We start from the raw sequence: 22,977 nt of genomic DNA, 5'->3' as shown, positions 1-22,977 counted from the left end.
ATAATATGTAGGAACTTCGGGTTTTATTCTTTTTATAATCCTTTTGACTGCTGCATTTTTCAACAGTATCACGTTTGGTTAACAATTCAGTTCAATATTTGCGCAAAGCAGTGCAATTAGCACGCCAATTCACCGCCACTTAGCATTTTAAATACAGGAGCGAGGGGCTCGCTTGTCGCGCTCCGTTTAGCACGGGAATAAATGGTGACGTCAGTGGCAGGGATTCGGCGCCATTAGGAGTGCAACGTGACTCGCGAGCCCAGCCGGTAAAAACAAACCAAGCTGCCACACAAGAAAGCCATGCGCAGGTGCACGTGCGGAGTCAAACGGTTACAGAAACAACAACGCCGTTGTACCACATGGAAATAAATAATAAATAAAATAAATAACATGACTGCAAAATCCCCTTCTGTGGTGGTGAACAAGAAGCAATAAATGTGTGCGTATATATATATATGCGCTATACAATTTTAAAAGTCTTAGAGTGTCTCTCCATACACAGTCTAATGAACTGATATTCAGGTTACCCACTTATATTACCAGATATATAACATATGCCTGTTTTTTAAATTAAGCGGTTTTATCTTTCGAATTATTTTCAAAGTCAGCACTTTAATTAAACTACTTGCAGGTAAATGCACATTTCTTGTGTGTTTTGCAGGACGTTAACATTTTTACAGTTAGATTTCTAAAACATTATTTTCTATGAAACAACAGAGCACTGAAAATTTCGAAACCTTTTGCGCAGTTCAAAACAGAAAAACGTAATCTGTTTAGTATTTTTTAATTTGAAAATCTGTTCAGTGTGGGATGTTTTACATGGACATATAGGCCAAGGTCCTGTACACAGACAGTCTTTTAATAGTTCAGTTTTTAATGATAGACAATGGTGCGTGCGTGCGTGCGTGCGTGCGTGTGTGTGTGTGTGTGTGTGTGTGTGTGTGTGTGTGTGTGTGTGTGTGTGTGTGTGTGTGTGTGTGATATAGGTTTTTATTGTAGGCATATTGAATTCTATGTAATAGCATATAAACTGAATCAAGCTGAAAAATAGTAAGACCGATCGAGACAAAGAGTGGCGGTGTGGGACGCGATAGTCATTCAGAGAGACCACCATGCAGACATTTGTTAAAGTTTATAAAGTAATAAAACGTTCATGACTGTGTACTATGTATTTGAATAATATTTGAATAACTGACTTATGAGCCTGTTCAACATGCCTGTTTGTCTATCTGCAAATGTATTTATCAACAGGATGTAGTAACAGATATGGAATGTTATTCTTCTCATAATTTAAAATAGAGAACAAAACACGTGGTTTTTGTAATCAGTGTAGTCATACACCTTTAGTACAGTCTAACATTAAAATGACTTCTAAGATTCATTGCCTTGCTAAGATGAATAATCGATAAACTATATGTCCTAAAGAACTACGAAAACATCCATTAAATATTTCTAATTGTTATTTATTATTGTTATTATTAAATATTTCTAACTGACTCATATTTATACGTCTCGTTGCCAACATAACATGAAATATATTTTTTTCATGACAAACCAAAAAAAGATCGCCTGCCCTAATTTCTCATTCTCACATGGTTGTACGATACGCCCGGGGTTGTAGACGTAGCGCCGAAGGAGCATGGAGGTACACGGGACACGGCGGCGGGGGTGACGGAGGAGGGCGTTCTCATGCACATCCTCCTCAACTACACAAAATGGGTTGTACTCCAGAGGATTTGAAAGCGCCGTCCAACACGTGAGGCTCATGTGACCGAGGTAGGTCAGTTTCTGAGCGAGAGACGTGTCTGTAGTCACAGGGTTTATTTAACACGTAGAGCAGTCCACCCCCACACACACACACATTTAACCACGACGGGAGCTTCTAAACTATTGCCGACTACGCCTGGATCTCGAGTTGACAACATCCTCTCATCCTAGATATAGCCTGCACAACAATTCGCCACACAGAAAAGTAAAGCGAAAACTTATTTTCAGCACGGCATAGAAATATTCTTGTTTTCGAAGGAAATATTTACGACGGCGATCTTTATGAGCAATTAAAAGGAATTCTGTTATTCGCCAGGTCGATTTTTTGGGGAAATAAGCCTTACTTTACATTTACGTCAGTGATCTAAACGGGCGAAATGGAAAGGATTACAAGTGCGCAGCCTCCCCCGTGTATCCCTAAGCACCCCTCGCTGGATATCACGGACATGTCCGGGTAAGTCGCTCTTTCGTGCTTCTTCAAGGTCTAGAAATGCGCGTAAGCAGCGAGATTTCTCATCTCTGCTCCTTTCTTGTCATTCAGAATGGATTACCCTATATATGTGTACAAACCCCGGAGAGGGATGAAACGGGGAGACGACAGCAAGGTACGGCAGAAATACATTAGTTTATAGATCATTTAATCATCTTAAATATGTTTTACTTAATTTATTCAAAGATAGCTACTGTCACGTATTATCACAGTCAGCGCTTGTTTACTGTACAATGTACGCTAGTTTATTTATTCATGCTTGTCGCTAAAAATGCTGCATGGTTTTTGTTAGTTTTTTTTTCTCCTGAAACTTTTCAGTTTTCTGTAGGTCTGAACTAAACATTGGTAACGTTTAATTGAATTACGTTGTATTGTTTCATTTTGGTTTCACACAGGATACATATAAGTTACCCCATCGTTTGATTGAGAAAAAACGACGCGACAGAATAAACGAATGCATCGCGCAGTTGAAGGATTTGCTGCCCGAGCACCTTAAACTTACAGTAAGTATGGGAGTGGAGGGAATTACTGCCCGGTTTGTAGTTCAGGTCTGAAGCGCCACCTGGTTGCAGCTGTAGATAAGCTGCGTGCAATTCAGCCACAGCGTGCCTGACGCGCTCATGCGGCGCTATTAGACATTTTATTTTTTATTTTTTTATTCTAGCCCAATTCTGTATTTATATTGTCTATAACATACACTATAACCCTGCTTAAATAAGTCATTAGGCATAGCGTCCCACATTGCTGCAATTGGTTTAAGGGCTTACATTCTTAGTGTGCAAATAAGTTGTACAAAGTATTCGAGGCTGTACACAGAATATATTCAGGCCGCTATTTACTTCTTAACGTATTTATTTAACTGTTAATTTCAATTTATATATTTTTTTCTGTATGTATGTGCTGCCTCTTGTCGAAAGGTTTGTCCTCGCGAGGCAGCAGTGAGCCTTACATAAGAAATACTTATGCGCGCGCTTCCTCTTTTAGACCCTGGGCCATTTGGAGAAGGCCGTGGTGCTGGAGCTCACGTTGAAGCACGTGAAGGCGCTCAACAGCCTGCTGGATCAGCAGCAGCAGCAGATCATGTCTCTGCAGAACGGGATGCAAATCGGTGAGTTTGATTAAGCCGTCGGTGCTCACTGCGATGTGATTTAACGCAGCAGTAACCCCCCTCGTGAGGAACTTTTCACCTCGTCGTGTCTTTTTTTTTTTTTTTTTTTTTAGTTTACTGTAAAAAAAAATATGTCGAAGCTGCAGGCATGCTTGGACTTAGAATATGCTCTCACAACTTCAGTCTGTCACGCTCAGCAGAATGCTGCTTTGCTAATAGAGATGTTGTGCAATATGGGCGTTGCTCTCATATTCACCTGCGTGTGTGTGTGTGTGCGTGCGTGCTGCAGCAGATCAGTCCAGTGGGAGCCCAGAGAACAGCGAGGAAATGTTCCGATCCGGTTTCCACCTCTGTGCGAAGGAGGTGTTGCAGTTGTTGGCCAGTCAGGAGGACCCCCGTGAGCTGAGTCCCACGCATATCGTCAACCACCTGCACAAAGTGTCGGCGGAGCTGCTGCACCGTCCCGCCAGCCCACGGCTGGACGCGGCCTCGCCCGGCCGCCAGCGCCCCGAGATCCGGCCGGCGCCTGTGGGTCCGCAGCCACGGAGCCCCGAGGGCCACGCCAAGAACTGCGTCCCCGTCATCCAGCGGACGTACCCGCAGGGCAGCGAGCAGAGCGGCAGCGACACAGACACAGACAGCGGCTACGGTGGCGAGCTGGACAAGCGCGACTCCAAGGGCCCACGGCCGAGCTGTTGCGGGCGAGAGGGGGCGGAGCCGAAGTACACCCGGGCGGGCGGTATCAAAGAGGAGCGGGACGAACCGCAGGCCAAGCGAGCACGCTCAGACTCGTCCGAGGACGAGTCGCTGTCCGGGCACGAGGCGGTTGTGGCGGGCCACCGCCCCTACGTGAACTTCTCACCCCACCAGCCCCCGCTGTGCATGCCCTTTTACCTCTTCCCCCCGACAGCAGCCACCGCCGCTGCCTACCTCCCTATGCTGGAGAAGTGCTGGTACCCAGGGGGCGTGCCCGTGCTCTACCCCAGCCTCGGGGGCTCTGCGGCGGCCCTGTCACCCGACAAGCTCTCCTCCTCTATGGTCATGTCGCCCAGGGTGGCTTCCCCCATCGCCCCTCAGACACCCATGGACTCTCCCGCCCTCCTTCAGGCCCTGAAGCAGGTCCCTCCCTTAAACCTGGAAACCAAAGACTGAGAGGTGCAGGGGAGGCCCCGCCCACACCCACAGATCGCCCCTCTGAAAGCGCAGGGTGGCGAGCGCTGACAGAAGATGCAGTGATGGGAAGGCGGAGAGGATGAACGGCACACCGGCTCTCTGCTGCCCACCGCGCCCTCCGCCAAGACGGCTTATGCCACCCACCCCCTCTGACTGCTACTCTTAACACACACACACACAAGCACACACCAACACACACACCAGCCCAGCGGAGAGAGAGTGGCCATGCAGAGATGGACACACGCTGGACATTCTGAGCTAGCAGAGAGGAGCACAGACAGTGGACCCTCAGTGCTGTGAAGAAGGTGATGTTAAGAACACTGAGCTGTCCGCTTCACTGAAGGACCGTGGCAAAGCACACTCATGCTGAAGCTTTGATTTGAAACATAAATAAACAAGTAAACTACAAACAAAACCTAAATCCAGAATGTGATATGTACACATCCCCCAAACGAGAAACAACAAGGCCAAGCCTTTGCACACACCTTTCTGTTTTGAATGTAAACGAGAAAAAAAACTAGAGAAACCCCTGTAGATGCTGCTTCTTGGTGTTCGGACGTTTCTCTGTGCTACAGAGCTGTGGGAGGAATTCCACTCTGTCGTGACTCTGTGGTTGCTTTAAACAAAGACTGTCCTGTTTCTCTGTTGGTTTGTTTTTCTTTTTTTTTTTTTCTTTTTTTCCCCTTCCTAGCGTGCTACCAAATAATGGTCTGTCTGCTGTAGTTGACCAGAGCTATATCACAGAAAACTCCAACTGCAAATAATCACCAACATCTTTCCCATGTTACCCCACAAACGGAATCCCTCAAATGCTGTGGGGGTGAAATAGGCCCAAAATTGTGTACATAAGGGAGTAGTGTATTTCTTTCTGTTTCTTCCTTTCTTTCTTTAAAAAGTGAGAAAGAGAGAGAAAGAGAGAGTCCCGAGTTTGTAATACATCATCGTTGTGCAAGTAGTACCTGTGCGGTAACTATGTTGTGTAATGCATTTGTTTATACTACATGTACATCTATATTTTTCATACATGACCCACAAGTTGTGTGTCTGCATTGCGACAGATGGGAGTTCCCGAATGAACACCGGGAGATTATGTACATAGCATTGTGGGTAATGTAGGCATCATGTTTTATGTTCATTTCTGGTCAAATTAAGACAGATCTTTGTTCATGCTGTTGCCTTTACTTGTTTCAAGCAGTAAAATGACAGATATGTACATTTTTAATTCTGGAATATTTGGAGAAGCAAGGAAAGTGAATGTACTATGTTTAAACCATATACTAGTTTTGTATAGGAAAAGGTACTTGGGGTTTTATTTTGGGACCTAACAGAAGGTTGCTTGATGTATATATTTTGTCAAATTTATTGTTGACATACATTTAAAAAAAGTATTAATAAATTTTTTTTCCTGTGGAAATGCATTTGTGCGACTCGTCTTTGAAACCCTATTGTTAGCTGTAGATGAAATGTCGCTGTTTATCAACTCGGCGTATCCTTATATAATATAGCCTATTATATAACCTACAGTGTAAACACCGTGTAAATACGGCGTCAGTCACGTTTCATAGTCCTACCTTACTAACAGAGCAAGGTTTCCTCTTTTATGTTTTATATATTTTTATAGTGTGTGGCATTATATATATTTATTCATACTGTAATGATGTATGCTACAACAGCCGGCCCTAATCAGTAAGAGATACTACTCCGAATTAGTCTATTGTCAGCAACAGTCTAATAAACTGTACAGGGGAACACACCACTAGAGATCTATAGTCTTTACATTTTTACATTCATATCACAAATATTTGCAAATCATGACTACTTCATAAAATTAGTATCAAAGATAACTTCAAAAGTTAATTTCTATCAGTCCGATCAAAATTGCGCAACATTTAAGAACGCTTAGCGTTAAACGCCGCTTTAATTCTAAGATGAGTATTTGCGACTCAAACTTTTAAGACACGCTTGAGACATCCGGGGGCAGTCTAACATCTTAATTCAACCCTGCGTTGGCGGTCGAACCGGGGTAGAATTAGGTTAATTCCCGAGCGCATGGTCAGCCGTGTGTTTTCGCTCTCTCTCTCTCTCTATCGCAGGCGCGTTTACTTCCCCACCCCGCCGCGCCGGGAATAGGAGCCGACGTAATCACGTTGGCGATGCCTTGCCGCCTGTCACATGTACAGCCACACAGTGATCGCCTCTCCGCCTCTGATTGGCCGGCGCTCTAATGCGACGCACGCGGGGTGTCGGCGGCGCTCAGCTGTCCGCGAGCGTGGCAAACCAGCGTGGGCTGCCTCGTGTCACCTATTCAGCGCGTCAGTACGGTACAATAGGAAGTGTTTTTTTTCGTGATTTTCTATTGTATTTTCCTTTTTATATATAACACGCCAACAAGCACAGAAGCTGTTTGTATTAACAGGCCACTACTGCTGTGAATAGTCTACTGCTGACCGAGGCAGAGGCTCAGAAGTGTTCAAACCAGCTTGTAAACATCCGTGGGTTGATTGCCGAGTGATAAAACTGAGTTATTTCACAGCCTCGTGAGAAACATGTGATGGGTTCATATGTTATACTTGTCAGGCACACATGTGGGAGAGCAAGACACAATTAAAATAAGATTCTCATTCTGTGTTTTTAAAATATATTTAGTGTTCATGTTCTTCAGGATAGAATGTTAGTGGGCAGTCTTTCTTTCAATACTGTTTGAAGAGAAAAACAAGCACAAAACCACCTAAAAAATCAGGCCTTATTTAAGTAAATACTACACACCTACAAAGGTTTACAATAAAAAGTGTTGGTTCATATGTAGGATAAACTAGTCACCACAAAACACTGTAAAACGACAACTTAATGACAACTAGTAACTATCTCACCACTGTTAGTACCAGCATTAGAGACTTGGCAGATCAGTACTAATTGAAATGTAGTTGGAGGGCCATCTTGTGGACAAACGTGGCACTGCAGACTTGTCACAATCTTGAACATGCGGGCTTATGAGATTTGTTCAGCTTCAATGTAGCTTTCTAAGCGGATTGTTCGTTCCTCCCACAACATGGTCTGAATATTCAGACCAGGCCGGGAGGAGATTTAGGATTAGATTTCCCTGCTCCGACACCTGAACACAGATCTGATAAGCTCAAAGAAAACAATGGTAGTTTCCAGAAGCAGAGCTTGTGGACTTGCTTGCTAACACATAGGCCTACCTTGTTTCTGTGTCCAGCCCCTGCAGAATTGAAGATTCATTATCAAGACTGTTTTGTAATATTATTGTTAAAGTAATAATTGCTGTAATAAACATATTTTTGCAAAGCTGTACAGCTTCTAAAATGAATTTATTTTCAACTGAATTACCAGCATTTAGTGTTTATTAGTGGTCAACTAAACATAATGCTTTCTCTATATATAATAACTGTAAGTGACTTCATTAACTGGTTTTATTTTTACTGAGGGGTAGTATTTATGTTTTGTTGTGTTGAAATCTTAAAAATCATCTTAAATCTGAAATTGCTATTCGTTTTAGATTAACAAACTATAAGTTCAATCTCTGGGTTTTGGCTCTTCCGTATAAATGTTCAGAGGCCCCAGTAAACTATCTTGGGCTGTATTTCTCAGTTATTATCCTGGGAACCAGAGTTATCTCACATTCCATACGTGTCCCTGTCACTGTCACCTCATCTCACCAAGCCCTCTGCTAATAAACTGGTTAGATTAATCACATATATTAATCACATATCATTCATCCATCTGAATGCATGTTTGGTGCTCTTGATCTCCATGAGCAAGAATTGAGAAGCAAAGATTGCAATAGTCAGTGGCTGGTAGAGCAGATGATGTCGGCCTTATCGTCTACTGCCCTCTGCAGGAGGGAAAGTGTACTGCCATTGTCAAATGGTCTGATGTAGGCTGTTTTGTATCAGACAACTCAGCTACTTGATTCCCGGTTGTCATTTACACTGCACATTTGCGGTTTGCTTTGGTGATCTGAACATATAACGTTCAGACTGCTTTATAAGAGTCAAAAACACACAAGTTTAAAAGTGAAAGACCCACATGTTTAAAAAAAATGTTCGAGCTCGACACAGTGTATAATAACGTCTGTACCATAAGCACGGGTCTTAGAAACAGAGGCAAAACACCAACTGTTGATATTGTAAGCAACTCCTGCGTTTTAGTTAAAGGTTCTCGTATATTATAAATAACTTTCTACTTGTGAACACATGATCGCATCAGCAGTCAGCAGATAATAACAACGCCCACCCTCGTGATTTTTAGGCATGTATTATATTTTGTCCAGCGCCTTCACGCAGCGTGGCTGTCTTCACGCCTGACTTCGCTGTAAAACTTCATGGTCATTTGATCCCACGCACTTCCGGTGTCTGCGCGCTTGTCAAATTTCAGTGCGACGCCGAGGGAGACGAGCGCTTAACGAACTCGAGCTTTTAACGAACTCTCGAGCGCTTAACGAATTCGAACGTTTAACGAACTCGAGCGTTTAACGAACTCTTGAGGGCTTTTGACAAGTCTCGCCTGCCCAGCAAAAATGTTGGCCCTTATCAACAGGCTCTTGGACTGGTTTAGGTCGCTCTTTTGGAAAGAAGAGATGGAGCTCACCCTCGTAGGTCTACAGTATTCTGGAAAGACCACCTTCGTCAACGTAATAGCGGTGAGTCGCTAGCCAGCCGGCTAGCTGCTTATTGGGAAGCTAGCATGCTAACTTAGTTTGCTAGCTCCCTGTACATTTATTTATTATCATTCTTCGAGTACTTTCGCACTAATCACTGTTATTGCCTGTCGGCCAATACAGTGTGCTGATGTATTGATATTTGGTTCGTTTCGTTGATGTATTGGTACCAGCCCGGCGCTGCAGAGCTCATAGGTGGAGGTCGTTTTGAGGTACTGCTGACTAGCTCGCTAGTTAGAAGTGCAAGTGGACATCAAACTAGCGCAGTAAACCCTTAATTTTAAGGGGGAATTGCCATTGATTTGACTGATTCTGGCACTGATTCTAGCTGGATAGGCAGTATTTAGACTAACGTTGACTACATTTCAACACACACAAGAGTAGTGTTCTCTTTGCTTACTCATTTGACAGGTGCCATAACATTCACAGCATGTACAGGCGAACTGAAGCTTCACCACGTCGTTGGTTTCAACAAAATACGTCCAGTTATATTCTGACCTTCTTTATCACGCTAGCTAAATAATTCCAGGGACCATGATTGCGATTTATTCGGCCTTAACATCTAGCTAGGTCAGGGTTGGGTTAAACGTTAGTTTAGGGTTAGGGTTGGGTTTAGGTTAGGGTCTGTTCAAATCACGGTTTGATTTTCTGTGCTTTTGTAGCACTGTGCGACGAGGCAGTTGAGTACATTTGAGTTTCTTCTGATTCAAACTGAATTAAGCGATATGCAGTCTTCTAACTGATATAAGACTACTTCATATTGGCAAATTTAGAGTTAATCCTGTGTCATGTAGCTACACAAGATGTGGAGGCAGGGTGGTAATTGATAGTTTTTGTTTTTAAGGAAGGAGGCAATTTCTTTCATTAGAAAAGCATGCTATTAGGAATGCTCATTGTCAAACAAATGCTCGGTACTGTTCTGATCTTTTATGTCAAGCCTTTTTGTTAATTGTGTTCCTTTTATTGTAAAGCACCACTGAGTCATTGAGTCATCACTACAAAAAAGTGATTTTGAATATCATATTCTTATATTTAAATATAAATATAATATAAAACATACATATTCCCCACACCCACTCTAGTGGAATACAAAAAATAGTGACATCTCTTAAAGCAGAGCCTGAGTAGTTTGTAAAATGCACATTACTATGCACATTTATAGTTAGCACATTAGTGCACATGCACCTGCAACCATCATCAGAGCCTTTGGAGTAATTATAAGTGGCTTTGGGGCTTTTAGCACATTTTTACAGCAAAACTGATCTATAGGTAAATATAAGGTTGGCATATACAAGGCTGACTGACCCATCATAAGGCTATGCAGAGGTCAAGCTGTCTTTTGACTTAAAAAAAACTTTTCACATGTCATTTAATAACCTATGAGATTATTCAGACCAAGCCAGTGGTGGTGATATGGTCTGAAGAACGTCGCGTCAGCAAGACATTTGACTTGTAATGTTCTGCTCCATGCCTTGCAAGCCTGTGTAGTCATTGGTATTTATTGCTGATTCACAGCCGAGAGCGTTCCACAGGCCTGCCGACAACAATAACGATGTCGCAGAATGATTCAGTGTGCCCACTTTGGTGCGGTTATTGATCGTGTGAGTGTGCGGGAGAGTGTGGCGATAACTTGTTTTGTGTTCTTGGGAAGCCATCGAGAGAGCCGGTCACTGAGTTCAGCCGCTTGCCGACGAGGTTGAGGGTGGTGGGTGTGGCTACAAGGTCACGAAGTGTCCCATTTTTCTTCTTCAGTACAGTGACTTGATGTCAGGCCAACAGACATGACAAGAAGTCTTTGATTCCTGCCAGAACCCTAACCCTCAAAACATCCTCCTTCACACTCACTGGCACAGCCATGTCGTGCTTTGCCTTTCCTCAAACCTCTCTCCAGTCCCATGTCTGAGGGAGAATGGCTGTAGTGGTGTGAGTTTGGCACTGGGCCTGGGAGTCTGCCTCACTGGCAGAAGGGCACTTGGGGGCAGTGCAGAGAACAATTATCAAGGACAGAGACTACAAATCCCAAGCAGCTTTCTAGACTGATCTGGACTACTAACTGCTCTATGGGAGACATCTCTGGTCCACCAGTCCATGCTGCCACAGTGCGGCGGGTCCAATGTGCTTGGCTCGTTGGATTTCTGTGCTGGGGATTATCACGAGAGAACCGTCTTGTTTCCCTTAATTTTTCCCAGCTGAATAGTTCATGGGATTATGGGCAAGGTTTTTTTTTACTTTAAAAGCTCCTCCCAATAAAGGAGGAGTGTCTAGACTTGCTCCAGGCGTTACTCCCTGTGCAGTTTCGTTCTGCCCTCTTCCTCCAAGCCTCTTGGAGCTTCTCCGTTTTGCAATATTTGATTTCAGATCACAGGTCTTCTAAGACCTTTTGGGCGTACGCGTGTGGAAGGAATGTGAATGTCCTTTCATGGCAGTAGCGTTGAGTGTTGCCTTAGATTTAGAGCTTGAACCTGCAGCCACATCCATCTTGGGCTTGGCCTCTTTCAAACAAGTTAGTTTATGATGGCCCAAAACTAGAGTTGCTAGCTAACATTTACGCCTTGGGAGACATCAGACTAACTGGTAGCACTGGTTTCCATTCAGCGCGTGTATGCTAGCATTGTTTTAAAACCATTACCTCATACATTGATGAGTCACATGACTCCATGGACATGGTGTTTTTTGTGGAATGATGTTGCTTTGGCTTGTTAGAGGTGCTCTCCAGAATTTGGAGAGCTAGTTGCTGGGGTGTTGGAATCTGAGATGGCTCTTTCTGGTTGCAGGGCTTCTGCAATACAGGTTGTGTACCTACTCACTGTAATATCTGGGGGCATTAGCTGTGTACATATTTAAATACGGCCTCCACCCTTGGATGGACACTCGCGCGCGCGCGCACACACACACACCCATGCACACACCCATGCACACACACCTGGCTCACAGGAAGAGGAAGGTTGCATTCCACTAGCTTGCATTCTCTCTCTCTTTGCCTAGAATTAATCAATACATCTGGGTTCCATTTTTCATGCCTACGGTAGATAATTTCAGAATCTTGAATGCCAAATCTTGAATGAACTCCAGCTGGGAGTGAATTAATAAATATTTAGATTATATATTTTTATAACTTAAATATTTACATGAACTTGCATGCAAAGTGCAGCTGCATACTGGAGCCATCAACCTACCCAGGAAAACATCACAGGATGTAGGCCTAGTTGTCTGACTGTATACTGTCTTACGGCTCCTACTGCTGGATGGTTTTCACAACTGATTTGGTTCATTCAGATATGCTCAAATGTTTCAGTGCTATTCTTTTGTGATAGTCCAGATTGTAGGCCTACATCTTTTCAGATCCATATATTGTATTGCTGAAATGTCCATGTTCAAGCAATATGAATGAAAACAGCCTGTCTAACTGGATCCACGACATTTCCTACACAGCTATCGAGTCCATATACTCACACAGGCGAAACACTGCCAGGGTAGTCATACAGGGTAGTCATACAGCACTGTGCTGAGTGCTGCTCTGTTTGTGGTATAAATTTACTTGTATAAGGACTTTTGCTCTTTTGATAGCTAATGAGGTCTGGGAACATAACCCATAACCCATTTAGTTTTCCTTATGTGAAAAGACTGTTGATGTCTTGTTTGAAGTTAGAGGTACCTGGAAGCATGTTGTACCTAAAGAAAATGTGTTTCTTACGTTGAATAATTACATTGCTCAGCCTGATTCTGATTATTTAAGGGGTTCTCAAAGGAGCAGTCAGCCAATTTTGCCATCATAAAGTTGCAAACAATATTTATGAAAACAACTAAATCAGTTAAATCAGACTAAATCATAACCAAAGTTTAGCTAACTGAAAATAATGTGGTTTGCTTCCAAATTTTGTAGGCTATACCTAAAATAATGGAATTCATTGCCAACGATGACCACTCATTCACTTTCGTTCCCAAAGTTGGACTTCGAAGCCTAGTAGAGCATACAGTGTCGGAGCACACACACGGCCCTAGAGACACGGTCATATAGACAGACTCAACAACACACAAAAAAATTTCTCGGTTTTGATTTTCTGTTCCGTGTGTCCTGAATTTCGTTTTCGGTTTCAGCCAAGAATCTTCATTTCGGCGCATCACTATCAAGTGACTTGGTAGTCCTGAAATGAACCTGTTTATGCTCCACAGAATGGGAGGCAGTCATGTTTCATCTGAGAAAAACGACTTATTGACTTACTCTTTTCTTCTTTTTTTGAGATCTTTGAAAGAAAGCGTTGTTTACACTGTGGTTGCTTAAGATGCTTACTATTTTCAGCACACTTTCCAAAACCCATTCCAATAAAAACACATAGTTTTCTTTGTATTATCTAACAAGTAAATACGATATTAAACCGAGAGACCTCTATCTCCCACAAACCCTTCACTGTTGATCTGCCCCTCCAGTTATTTTAAGTGGTACACACACACACACACAGGAGATGTTCTCTCTCTTCTGGGCTTGCTTGTTAATCTGCATTGATGCTTAATTTACAGATTTTAATCTGCACAGCAAGGGCCATGAGCAGCAGCAATTTTGATGTGTTTGCAGTTTGGATGAGGTGTCTGACCGTGTGGAAAAACCAACCGCTGGGCTCAGTGTGATCGATCTGCAAAAAAACCCCAAAACCCTTCCAGGAGTGTTTGTAGTGCTGTGTGATGGAGCCCCAGCATCTCTGCACTCAGCCAACAGTGAGGGCTCAGCCCTCGCATCCTTAGTTCCTCCCTCTTCCCTTCTTCCTCTTGTCTGTTCCTCTCGTCTGTCCCTTCCATGGTTCTGTAACGTTGGTCACGCACGTGCCAGCCTCCCAGTGTTATGTTGAATGCACAGAAATGCTTAAGTGTTGCGTCCGCACCATTAAATCACTATTTGAGGAAAACTATTAAACTCTCTGTCTGTCTGTTCATCTATCTGTCTGCAGTCGGGCGAGTTCAGTGAAGATATGATTCCTACTGTGGGCTTCAATATGAGGAAGGTCACTAAAGGCAACGTCACGATAAAGGTAGTCTTCCTCCCCGTGGCGTTGGGCCATCTCCACGCTGGGCTCCACGATTTCTATTTTGCTAACATTTGAACAATAACGGGTATTTTTCTATATACCGGTATATAATTTGAAAATCCGCTTTGTCTGCATTTCAGTTTGTTTAGTCATCCGGGCAAAGATCTACATCATTTGTCATAATTTACAGAGACTGTTGTGTTCTTGAGCCTGAAGTCTTCTGTGTGTTGTGTGTGTAGATCTGGGATATAGGAGGACAACCTCGCTTCAGGAGCATGTGGGAACGATACTGTCGAGGGGTCAACGCTATAGTGTGAGTGTGTGGGCAGGCAAACCGCATTCTGTGATTGGACCAGCTGACACCTGAGTCTCATTACCTGAACACTATTCATTTCATATGGAAATGGTGTGTTGACCTGCACGTTTGTGTGTTGTTGATTTGTTTGTTTCTCTTCTCAGGTACATGGTGGACGCTGCTGACCGTGATAAGATCGAGCCCTCCAGAAATGAACTGCACAATCTGTTAGACAAACCTCAGCTTCAAGGCATTCCTGTATGAAGGGTTCTTTAAAAAATCATATGATAAAAATCATAATGATATGCTAAAAGATTGCTTTTGTGGCTAACGATAATGTCTAAAGAGATGAAAATTATAATTATGTGGAATTCAAAGATGTTTAGCTTGTAATGTCAATTCAGAAATCATTCAGTTCTTCCACTGCTGGCTTAGACGGATGTTACCCAACATGTAATCGGACCTAAATCACATTTATATTAGGGATGCACCGATTCACGTTTTTCACTTCCGATACCGATTCAGATATCTGAGGCTTAGTATCGGCCGATACCGATCTGATAGAGTAAAACAGTGCTGAATCGACTTAAAACATTTATATATTTTTTTTACACAGACATACTGAATTACAAGTTTATTGAAAACTCTGCACAACAGTATAGCACACTTAAACACACACAAAAATATGTAAAAACAACACAACTTGAATTTGTTCAGTCAGTGCAATTATGAATATAGCATTTAGTGTAAAATAAATAATACCAAAGAACCTGAAACTGACAAAAACAATAGGTTCCCAACTTTGGTCAAACATGGGAAAAAATAAACTGCAAGAAACCTTTGAAATGGTTCAAGAATTCTAAATATAATTTAAAATAAATAAAGAGATGAAATAAGAGAATCAGCAATACCTATGCGGCTAGTTTGATAGCGCAGACAGCGCAGCGAGTTGAGTGCGCGTATGGAATATTGTTTTTTTAGCTTTCTGCCGTAGACCGACTCAGACCACTACTCTTTATTTTATCTTTATTTTATTTATGTAAGTATTCAATGAGCTTTGGACAACTCACCAGTTCATGTATGAACAGTCAAGTAGTACTGGAGCCCAGGTTTATTTTGGTCAACCAGCAAATAAACGGACTAAGTGGAATACCACCAGCGCAAGTACGAGTCAGTGATTCACCTCTCCTCCGTGTTTCACTCGCCTGTTAACTGTCCAAATTCACTTCTATCTGGGACAGAGTGGATATTTAAGGTTGAACTAACTCCGAAAAGCGTTACAAGCATAGAATTAGACGGAAAAGATCTGTTTTTATGGATCGGTCACATTGTCACCGATACCCGATCTAGAATTTTTTTCCAATATTGGGAGCGATACAGATATTAATATCAGAATCGGTGCATCCCTAATTTATATGCTAAAGTGGCTTAACGCAGTGTACATGCAGATGATCAGTATTTGTGTCTGACAGGCTGTGTCCTGGTCTGCTTTTCCATCTTGTTCAGGTTCTTGTCTTGGGTAACAAGAGAGACCTCCCCAACGCTCTGGATGAGAAACAGCTCATTGAGAAAATGTGAGTTTCTCTTTTGTCCACTTACGAAACGGAAAAAAAACCAAAACATGCCATATTTGTCAATTGTGATTTTCACCTCAATCGAAATTTGTCATTCGCATTTACCCATCTGTGCAGTTAGAACACACACACTAGTGATTACTAGGGGGCTGTGGTGCACACATGCCCAGAGCGGTGGGCAGCCCTAGCCCAACGCCCAGGGAGCAGTTGGGGTTAGGTGCCTTGCGCAAGGCCTCAGGCCTGGGAATCAAACCCACGACCCTCCGGTCACAAGACCGGTTCCCTTACCACCAGACCATGACTGCCCCAGCTATTTGGTTCTAATTTAGTGCAATTCAGACATCAAAAGCTGCAACAGTTGGACTGTAGTGATATGCAGGTGTATAGTTGTAGGATAATGTCTATGGTTTTCTCCTGTTTAGATTTTTTACTATGAATAAAACTAGATGTAATGTACGATAATGGCAGTGATGTTCAATCTGTAATTCTCTTATATTCTTAACTGGCTTACAAAGGTAATGGCCACCCAGGGAGGTGTGTGTATGTGTGTGTGTATATATATATATATATATATAATATTCCTGGGGCTGCAGTTACACTAAGTCGGTCAACCCCCCTGCCAGACCTCGCCATGTCATTCGTTTGAAGCAGCCTGACCGTGTGCCCGGCATCACTGGACAGATGATGTCTGATCTTACTCTGTTTCCTTTCAGGAACTTACCGGCTATTCAGGATCGAGAAATCTGTTGCTACTCTGTCTCGTGTAAAGAGAAGGACAATATAGGTGATTATGATGGAGTCCCTCACTACCATCATGGGGAATGGATTTCCTAGCACACTGCGGCACTGTGATATTAGCGCTGGTCCTTTAGATTGGGGTCACTTGTACTTTTATAACGACAGTTTAGTGTGGTGGCTTGTGGTGTTTGGCTTTTCACTGTGTCGTATGAGGCAGTGCAAATTGGTGCCTAGCGATGTAATGAGGAAATCAATATGCTGAATCATGGACTCCCACAAAATAAAATAGCGAGACACACACACAAAGGTTAGTGAGTTAATGAGCCTGGGTAGCCTGATGTGTTTAAAGTGCAGTGGAGACTTCATCTGAGCCTGGCTTTGCTAATAAATCATTGCTCGGTGCATTTCAGTCGGTCATGCTAATGTAACTGCTTTTAAATCCTTCCAGAAATGAATGGTTTTGGAATTCTTAGTGTTCTAGAATAAACTACTACTAGATTTGAGTTCATACTATTGTCACATCAAATTGAAATACCAAACGTATTGCTATGCTGTTACATACTAGTTACGTACTGCTAATTATTTCCCTCTGTGTAATGTATTAATATAGGATATATACAAGTGTTAGAAAGGTTGGTTTTACTTAAACCAGGAATGTTGAACATGCCTAAAACACCCCCCCCTCCCTTTTTTTCCCCTCTTTGCCACTCTCAGATATCACTCTGCAGTGGCTAATTCAGCACTCTAAGTCTCGGAGAAGTTGAGAAGGCTCATTCCAGACCCTCCTCCCTACCCTGCAGACGAGACCCCAGCCCCCAGCTGTGCCCATGGCCACACCCTGGCCCAACATGCAGCTTCCAGCTCTCACCCTGAAACCCAGCGCCTCGTCCAAGTCCTGGCCCAGCCCCGCCTTTTTGGACCAGCGCCCTCCCACGGCAGAGGTTTGACCTCTGGCCTGGCCCAGCACATGGCCCTTCACATCCTAGCCCAGAACAGCCATTCCCAACTCTGCCATGGACCTCAGTACCAAACCCTACACTAAGCCGCAACACCATCCGCTTCGAGGCCAGGACTCCTGGCCCGCCCAGTAATTATAATCTCAACTCTGTCTGCCTGCTGGACGACTGCATGCATTGCCCACTGTACGAATCACATGTTCTCACATTTTAGGGTACTCTTCTCTTCAAATAAGTTGTTGGGGACAGTATGCAGTCCGGTCAGGTGAGGTAGTCAACCCAGATCACTCTCCTGCTCACTGAATCAAACCCTGTCAGCGAGCTGTCAGCATCTGCCTCCCTGCGAGGGCCATTTAAGAGCTGTGTAATGTTGATCTCTTCTTCAAGCCCTTCGAAACGAGGCACTGCCTTCTGTGATAATGATCTTGTAACCTGTGATTAGCATTACAGACAACCAGAGGTTCAGAACAAATGTGCTAGTGTGCCCGACATGTCTGGTGCTGTACCTGCACATACTGTAAAGCTCTGGACGTCATCGTTGATGATGGGTAAACAGAACAACCAAGAGCAGTGACTATTATGGAAGAATATTCTCTATATCAATATGAATGAGTGTAGTGTGTGACCAACAATTTGATTGAACTGGTGTTAGAAATTAGGTGGCTTTACTGTTCACCAGAGGTTAAGTCTGCTACTTTGGTGTGGGATGGAGTTTAACCATTGACTGTATATATATATAAGTGGACTGGACGACGCGAGTGAAAAGTGAAGCCTCCGTGAGTCAGCTGCCCTCTAGTGGCTGGCTGCAGTACAACTTTTAACCCCGCCCATTCCCATGTAAGTGAACGGGCCGGACGAGAGACTTTGAATTTTTATTACACGTAAAATAAGTTTTTTGAGCAATATGTTGTCAATTCTATAACACCCCATTGCGTTAGTATCTCTCCCAGTGTTTTTCTCTATGATAAACAGATTTTATAGAAGTTATTAAGTGTTATTTAAAGGGGTGTGGTGATAATGTGATTGACAGTTAATAGGTGCGTTGGTTGACCACTAATACCAGACGCTCAAATGTGAACGTGCTCAACATCAAAGCTCTCGACAGCAGTATTAAAACCTTTTACGTTTGTTTATTTTGTAAAACGTCAAAAGTTTCTATACAGGTGGGCGTATCCTAACGAATGTCGGGGCGGAGATACGATCTCTGGCGGAGATACTGTCCTGCCTACCGGTTCTAATGCGCATGCTCTGGCTCCAATTTTCAAGATGGCAGCGTCCGTGCGGCCATCTTGGTGGCTTCAAAAACTCACAATGGGAGTCAACGGTGACGTACCGTCCATTATATATACAGTCAATGAGTTTAACACGCGTCACTTGTATTCCAGAGGCAAGATCGCGTTGAAGTTCTGTTAAAGAAAACCACGGCCTGAGACCCGTTTGTAGGTGTCTGGTCTTCAGGCTCTGTACCGCAGTAAGACATCAAGATTACACTAGGAACAACTGTACAGTAAGACCTTTATTATGTAGAATTCAAGGTTTCCTTTTGGAATTCAGCCATTTCCCAAATATATAATCCTGTTTGGCAGGTAGCTGGTTTTTGAGGAAGTCTCCATCCGGTAACAGTTTATGTTGTGTGCAGGTCAGCCTTAGGGACTCACTATGGGGTCATGACCTCTGAGCATAGTTATGCAGTTATACTTAAACGTGTAGTAATCTTCATCTGTAAAGTTAGTGCCTTCACAATCCTTTATTTATTTTTGAAAACCTCTTTAATCTCAAAGGTCAAAGGGCGCCACTAAAACTAAACCCCACCACTGCCTCAAATCACTTGGGCTTCAGCTGTTTTCAGTTTGATGTGCCAGGACCTTGCATGTGAACACACACCGCTACACCCATATGTGAACATACACCACTACACCCTTACACAGGTGATTAATCAGATACACAGTCTGCACAGCCACTGCATTATGACACAAGTGTGATTAAATTCACAACTCGAGTCCTTGTTCATGGCATGGATGGTGTTTTGCTTGGGGTGGCATATTTAATCTAGGAGTACAGTGCCATGTTTTCCAGGCACCCAACACTGTGGGGCTCGTATGGCAGATTGTTCAAGCTGCTCTGAGCAGTGGCACTGTGTGTACAGCAGTGTGTACAGTGCACTTCAGAAACACGGGCAGCAGGCTCCTCCCCTCACCTCATTTGGCCTGTCTGTCCTCATAAATTACTCCATCGCGCTTCCTCGCCTCTTCATCCCACCACCATCATCTTCTGCAAGCTGTCCCCGCCTCCCTCTTGCACAGCTCACATTGGTCTGTGCACCGCTGGTGGCTCCGCCCCTTCCTCCTTTTCGTTTCTGCCCTTTTGAGACCATCACTCCTCCCCTTTTTGCTCGACTCCTCCACCTCCCCCACCTGTGCTTCCTGCTAACCCTGACCCAGAAGGGGAGGAGTCTGGCTTGTCTAAGCTTGAGTTTACATGGGGGTGGGATCATTGTTCCCTGCAGATATTTAAGTGCCTTCTGTTGTTGTTTTTTTTTTTTTTTTTCCTTCTGGATCCAAACCACCAAAATCACACACACGATTCATAACAAAAATACAGAACAGAACGGAAGCGATTTCAGAGGTGGTGAATATGAGAGATGGATGGTGTGCTGGTCTGTGACATCTCACTGTGGTGTGTAAGAGCAAAGCCTTCACTTCCTGTAGTGAATGTAGTGAAGGGAGAGACCTTGCGGCCGGTGCTGGGAACGACCCGAATGGAGGAACTTCCACTTGAATTTCACGACAGGCAGTGCGGAGGACTGTCGTGTTCAGTCCCACTCAGGACGCTGTGTCCTGAACACATCCTGAGAGCCAGCTCCCATAGGCTGACGGTTGAACTGAACTAGACATGATTAAAGGAGGGAAGCCTGGAGTACTGGTGCACCGTTGGCTTTGCGCCCTCCCCTTCCACCACACTACTCACCAGCTTGGAGTGCGCATGGCTGACACTCGCAGGCACGGCTTGCAGGCGCAGGTGCTTAGAGAGTGAGGCGTCCCTCAGACCTGCTAGCTAAGATGAGCTTTCCATACGTGCGTGTGGGATTTTACGCTTTCACATGAGTGTCGAGTTTTTATCTGCGTCTCAGTAAGCATTACTTGCTCACGAGTGCTGTTGTGTAGGCTTTATAAATGCTTATGTGCTTGGTTTCCATAAGCGATGATTATATTTGACTTATTACTAAGTTATCGGTTCCTTTTACGTGTTTAAGTACGGCTGCTGTAATGAAATGTTACCCTTAATGGTTTCCGGGCAGGTGATAAAGCAACAACACAACCTGACCATCAGCCAGAATAGCCACTTGCTGCACAGCTCTTTAGTGAGCATATGTAAATAGGCATAAACACCTGATGTGTGTAACTGAATGTGCACAATGTTTGTACAATGCAGAGTGAAGTTCTTGTTAGCCAGAGTCATCTACCTGTAATTATCCTGTCATTTTACAGCACCCTGCAAATCTTTCATTCTGTAACTAGGCTAATGGCACACAGGAACTAAACATTTTGAGAGGTGTGTACAGAACTTATTATTTTGATCCGGATCAATTGTTGCTTGAGTCGCTATTGTATAAAAGGTGAAATCTGGTTTCTATGATTCTGCATTAAATGACGTGGTCTTTGATTACAAAGCGTCTGATTGTAGCGTGTCTCATGCTTTCCCTCCATTTTTTTCACTCCTTATCAGTGAAAAATGAGTTGATGCCTTAGTGAATCTGCAGACCCACCCACTAATCATGGCAAATGAGGTCGGGCTTTACCATAACAGCCACCCCTGCTAAAATGTCCTGCACATGGATTTACCTCGTCTTCCCCGAACTTGCTGGCTTTGCTGCTGTTTTGACCGTTGCAGATTGTCACTTCAGTAGGACAATGTTCGATTGCTTTAAACCCCCACCCTCCCCCCTTAAACTACCTCGGAATATAATGCGGTAATAACGTCTCATAACTAGCTATGTGATGTGTTCTTTTAGATGTTTAAAGCTTGTTTGCTTTCCTTGAAGGGTTAACTAGTGTGTGTTGTTTAAGTGTATTTATTATGTTCTGCTTGCGGAGGGTTTCTCCTCCTTGTAGCAGGTATTCACTGATCCAGTGAATCTCTGTCTCTTACCCCAGTCCTGACTTTCTCTCTTTTTACTGCAAACAAATCTTCCACCATCTGCAAATCTCATTTCCAACATCACGCTTTGTGGCCTCGGTGCACAGCACCTGGAAGTGATGAATGAAAACAGGAAAGAAGGGATATGGTGTTCACACCTCCACCTCGCACTCTCATTCCCCCCTCTCCCCGCTGCTGTTGTCTACTCAGTGGTCGTCGTGTAGGGGCCAAGTTGCTCACTCCAAAGGCAGCAGGACTAGGGCCAAAGCTCAATCCTTCCTGTACCCTCCACCTATCAACACTAAGGCCTAACAATGACACTCTTTTGGCATGGGCAAAATGGACATGTTAATTTGCTGACTTTGTAAATAAGTAAAGAAACATTTTTATTCACATGAACGCTCTCCTCTGTGTGTCTTGCATTAATAATTTTCTCTGTTATTGCTAATTAAAATTGTTTTTTAGGGGGATTTTGTTGTGGCATTTATTTATTTTTTTTGCTCGAAGGTGTGTGTGTGTTCTTAGAACACAGTTAAAATTCTGCCAGCGTCATTCTAACTGGATCCAGTTACTTTTCATTATGTGCTATTCCCAGTGGTAGCCAATCAGATGTATTTGTATGCAATACTATCAAAATAATACATGGTCACACACTTGTAAATGTGCCATATTTTGTCAATTGTGATTTTTCACCGCAATCGAAATTTGTCCTCCGCATTTTACCCATCTGTGCAGTTAGAACACACACACACACACACTAGTGATTACTAGGGGGATCACACGTGCCCAGAGCGGTGCCCAGGGGGGCAGTTGGGGTTAGGTGCCTTGCTCAAGGGCACCTCAGTCATGGCCGCAGGTCTGGGAATCAAACCCACAACCCTCCAGTCACAAGACCAGTTCCCTATCACCAGGCCATGACTTCCAGAGAATTACCCATTGCAGGAAACAAACTTTAGGTTTAGTTTCCTCCACACATTATTTTCATGCTGTCAAGTTTGTTTTTGACCCTGCAGATACTACGCAGTAATTCTCTCCTATGT

The 22,977-nt window shown here is 43.6% G+C and overlaps 2 protein-coding genes across 4 annotated transcripts; both read left to right on the top strand.

The window, feature by feature from the left end:
* The first annotated feature begins 1,786 nt into the window (after positions 1-1,786).
* bhlhe40 (basic helix-loop-helix family, member e40) lies at positions 1,787-5,952 on the top strand. 3 transcript variants are annotated; one of them, XM_077003458.1, is made up of 6 exons: positions 1,788-1,972; positions 2,084-2,221; positions 2,309-2,372; positions 2,653-2,760; positions 3,242-3,365; positions 3,655-5,952. In XM_077003458.1, exons 2-6 carry the CDS (start codon positions 2,145-2,147, stop codon positions 4,515-4,517), a joined length of 1,236 nt encoding a protein of 411 aa, XP_076859573.1. In that variant the 5' UTR covers positions 1,788-1,972; positions 2,084-2,144; the 3' UTR covers positions 4,518-5,952. The 3 variants fall into 3 exon arrangements, with proteins under 3 accessions (XP_076859582.1, XP_076859573.1, XP_076859565.1); XM_077003467.1 differs by having other exon boundaries at positions 1,787-2,221; positions 3,658-5,952; XM_077003450.1 differs by having other exon boundaries at positions 1,788-2,221.
* Positions 5,953-8,812: 2,860 nt separating this feature from the next.
* Positions 8,813-22,407, top strand: arl8bb (ADP-ribosylation factor-like 8Bb). The gene is made up of 7 exons (XM_077003437.1): positions 8,813-9,198; positions 14,160-14,240; positions 14,477-14,550; positions 14,697-14,790; positions 16,039-16,106; positions 16,820-16,890; positions 17,559-22,407. Exons 1-7 carry the CDS (start codon positions 9,076-9,078, stop codon positions 17,606-17,608), a joined length of 561 nt encoding a protein of 186 aa, XP_076859552.1. The 5' UTR covers positions 8,813-9,075; the 3' UTR covers positions 17,609-22,407.
* The last annotated feature ends 570 nt before the right edge of the window (positions 22,408-22,977 follow it).

The sequence above is a fragment of the Brachyhypopomus gauderio genome, chromosome 1 (assembly GCF_052324685.1).
Source record: "Brachyhypopomus gauderio isolate BG-103 chromosome 1, BGAUD_0.2, whole genome shotgun sequence".
Lineage (NCBI taxonomy): Eukaryota > Metazoa > Chordata > Actinopteri > Gymnotiformes > Hypopomidae > Brachyhypopomus > Brachyhypopomus gauderio.
Note: the sequence above shows the minus strand (reverse complement) of the source record. Positions and strands in the feature narration are given on the sequence as shown.

Coding starts and splice junctions, on each gene's coding strand:
- bhlhe40 (XM_077003458.1), top strand. CDS start 2,145: ATGGAAAGGATTACAAGTGCGCAGCCTCCCCCGTGTATCCCTAAGCAC. Junction 2,761..3,241: donor CCGAGCACCTTAAACTTACA/GTAAGTATGGGA, acceptor TTCCTCTTTTAG/ACCCTGGGCCATTTGGAGAA. Junction 3,366..3,654: donor GCAGAACGGGATGCAAATCG/GTGAGTTTGATT, acceptor TGCGTGCTGCAG/CAGATCAGTCCAGTGGGAGC.
- arl8bb (XM_077003437.1), top strand. CDS start 9,076: ATGTTGGCCCTTATCAACAGGCTCTTGGACTGGTTTAGGTCGCTCTTT. Junction 9,199..14,159: donor CCTTCGTCAACGTAATAGCG/GTGAGTCGCTAG, acceptor ATCTGTCTGCAG/TCGGGCGAGTTCAGTGAAGA. Junction 14,551..14,696: donor CGAGGGGTCAACGCTATAGT/GTGAGTGTGTGG, acceptor TTCTCTTCTCAG/GTACATGGTGGACGCTGCTG.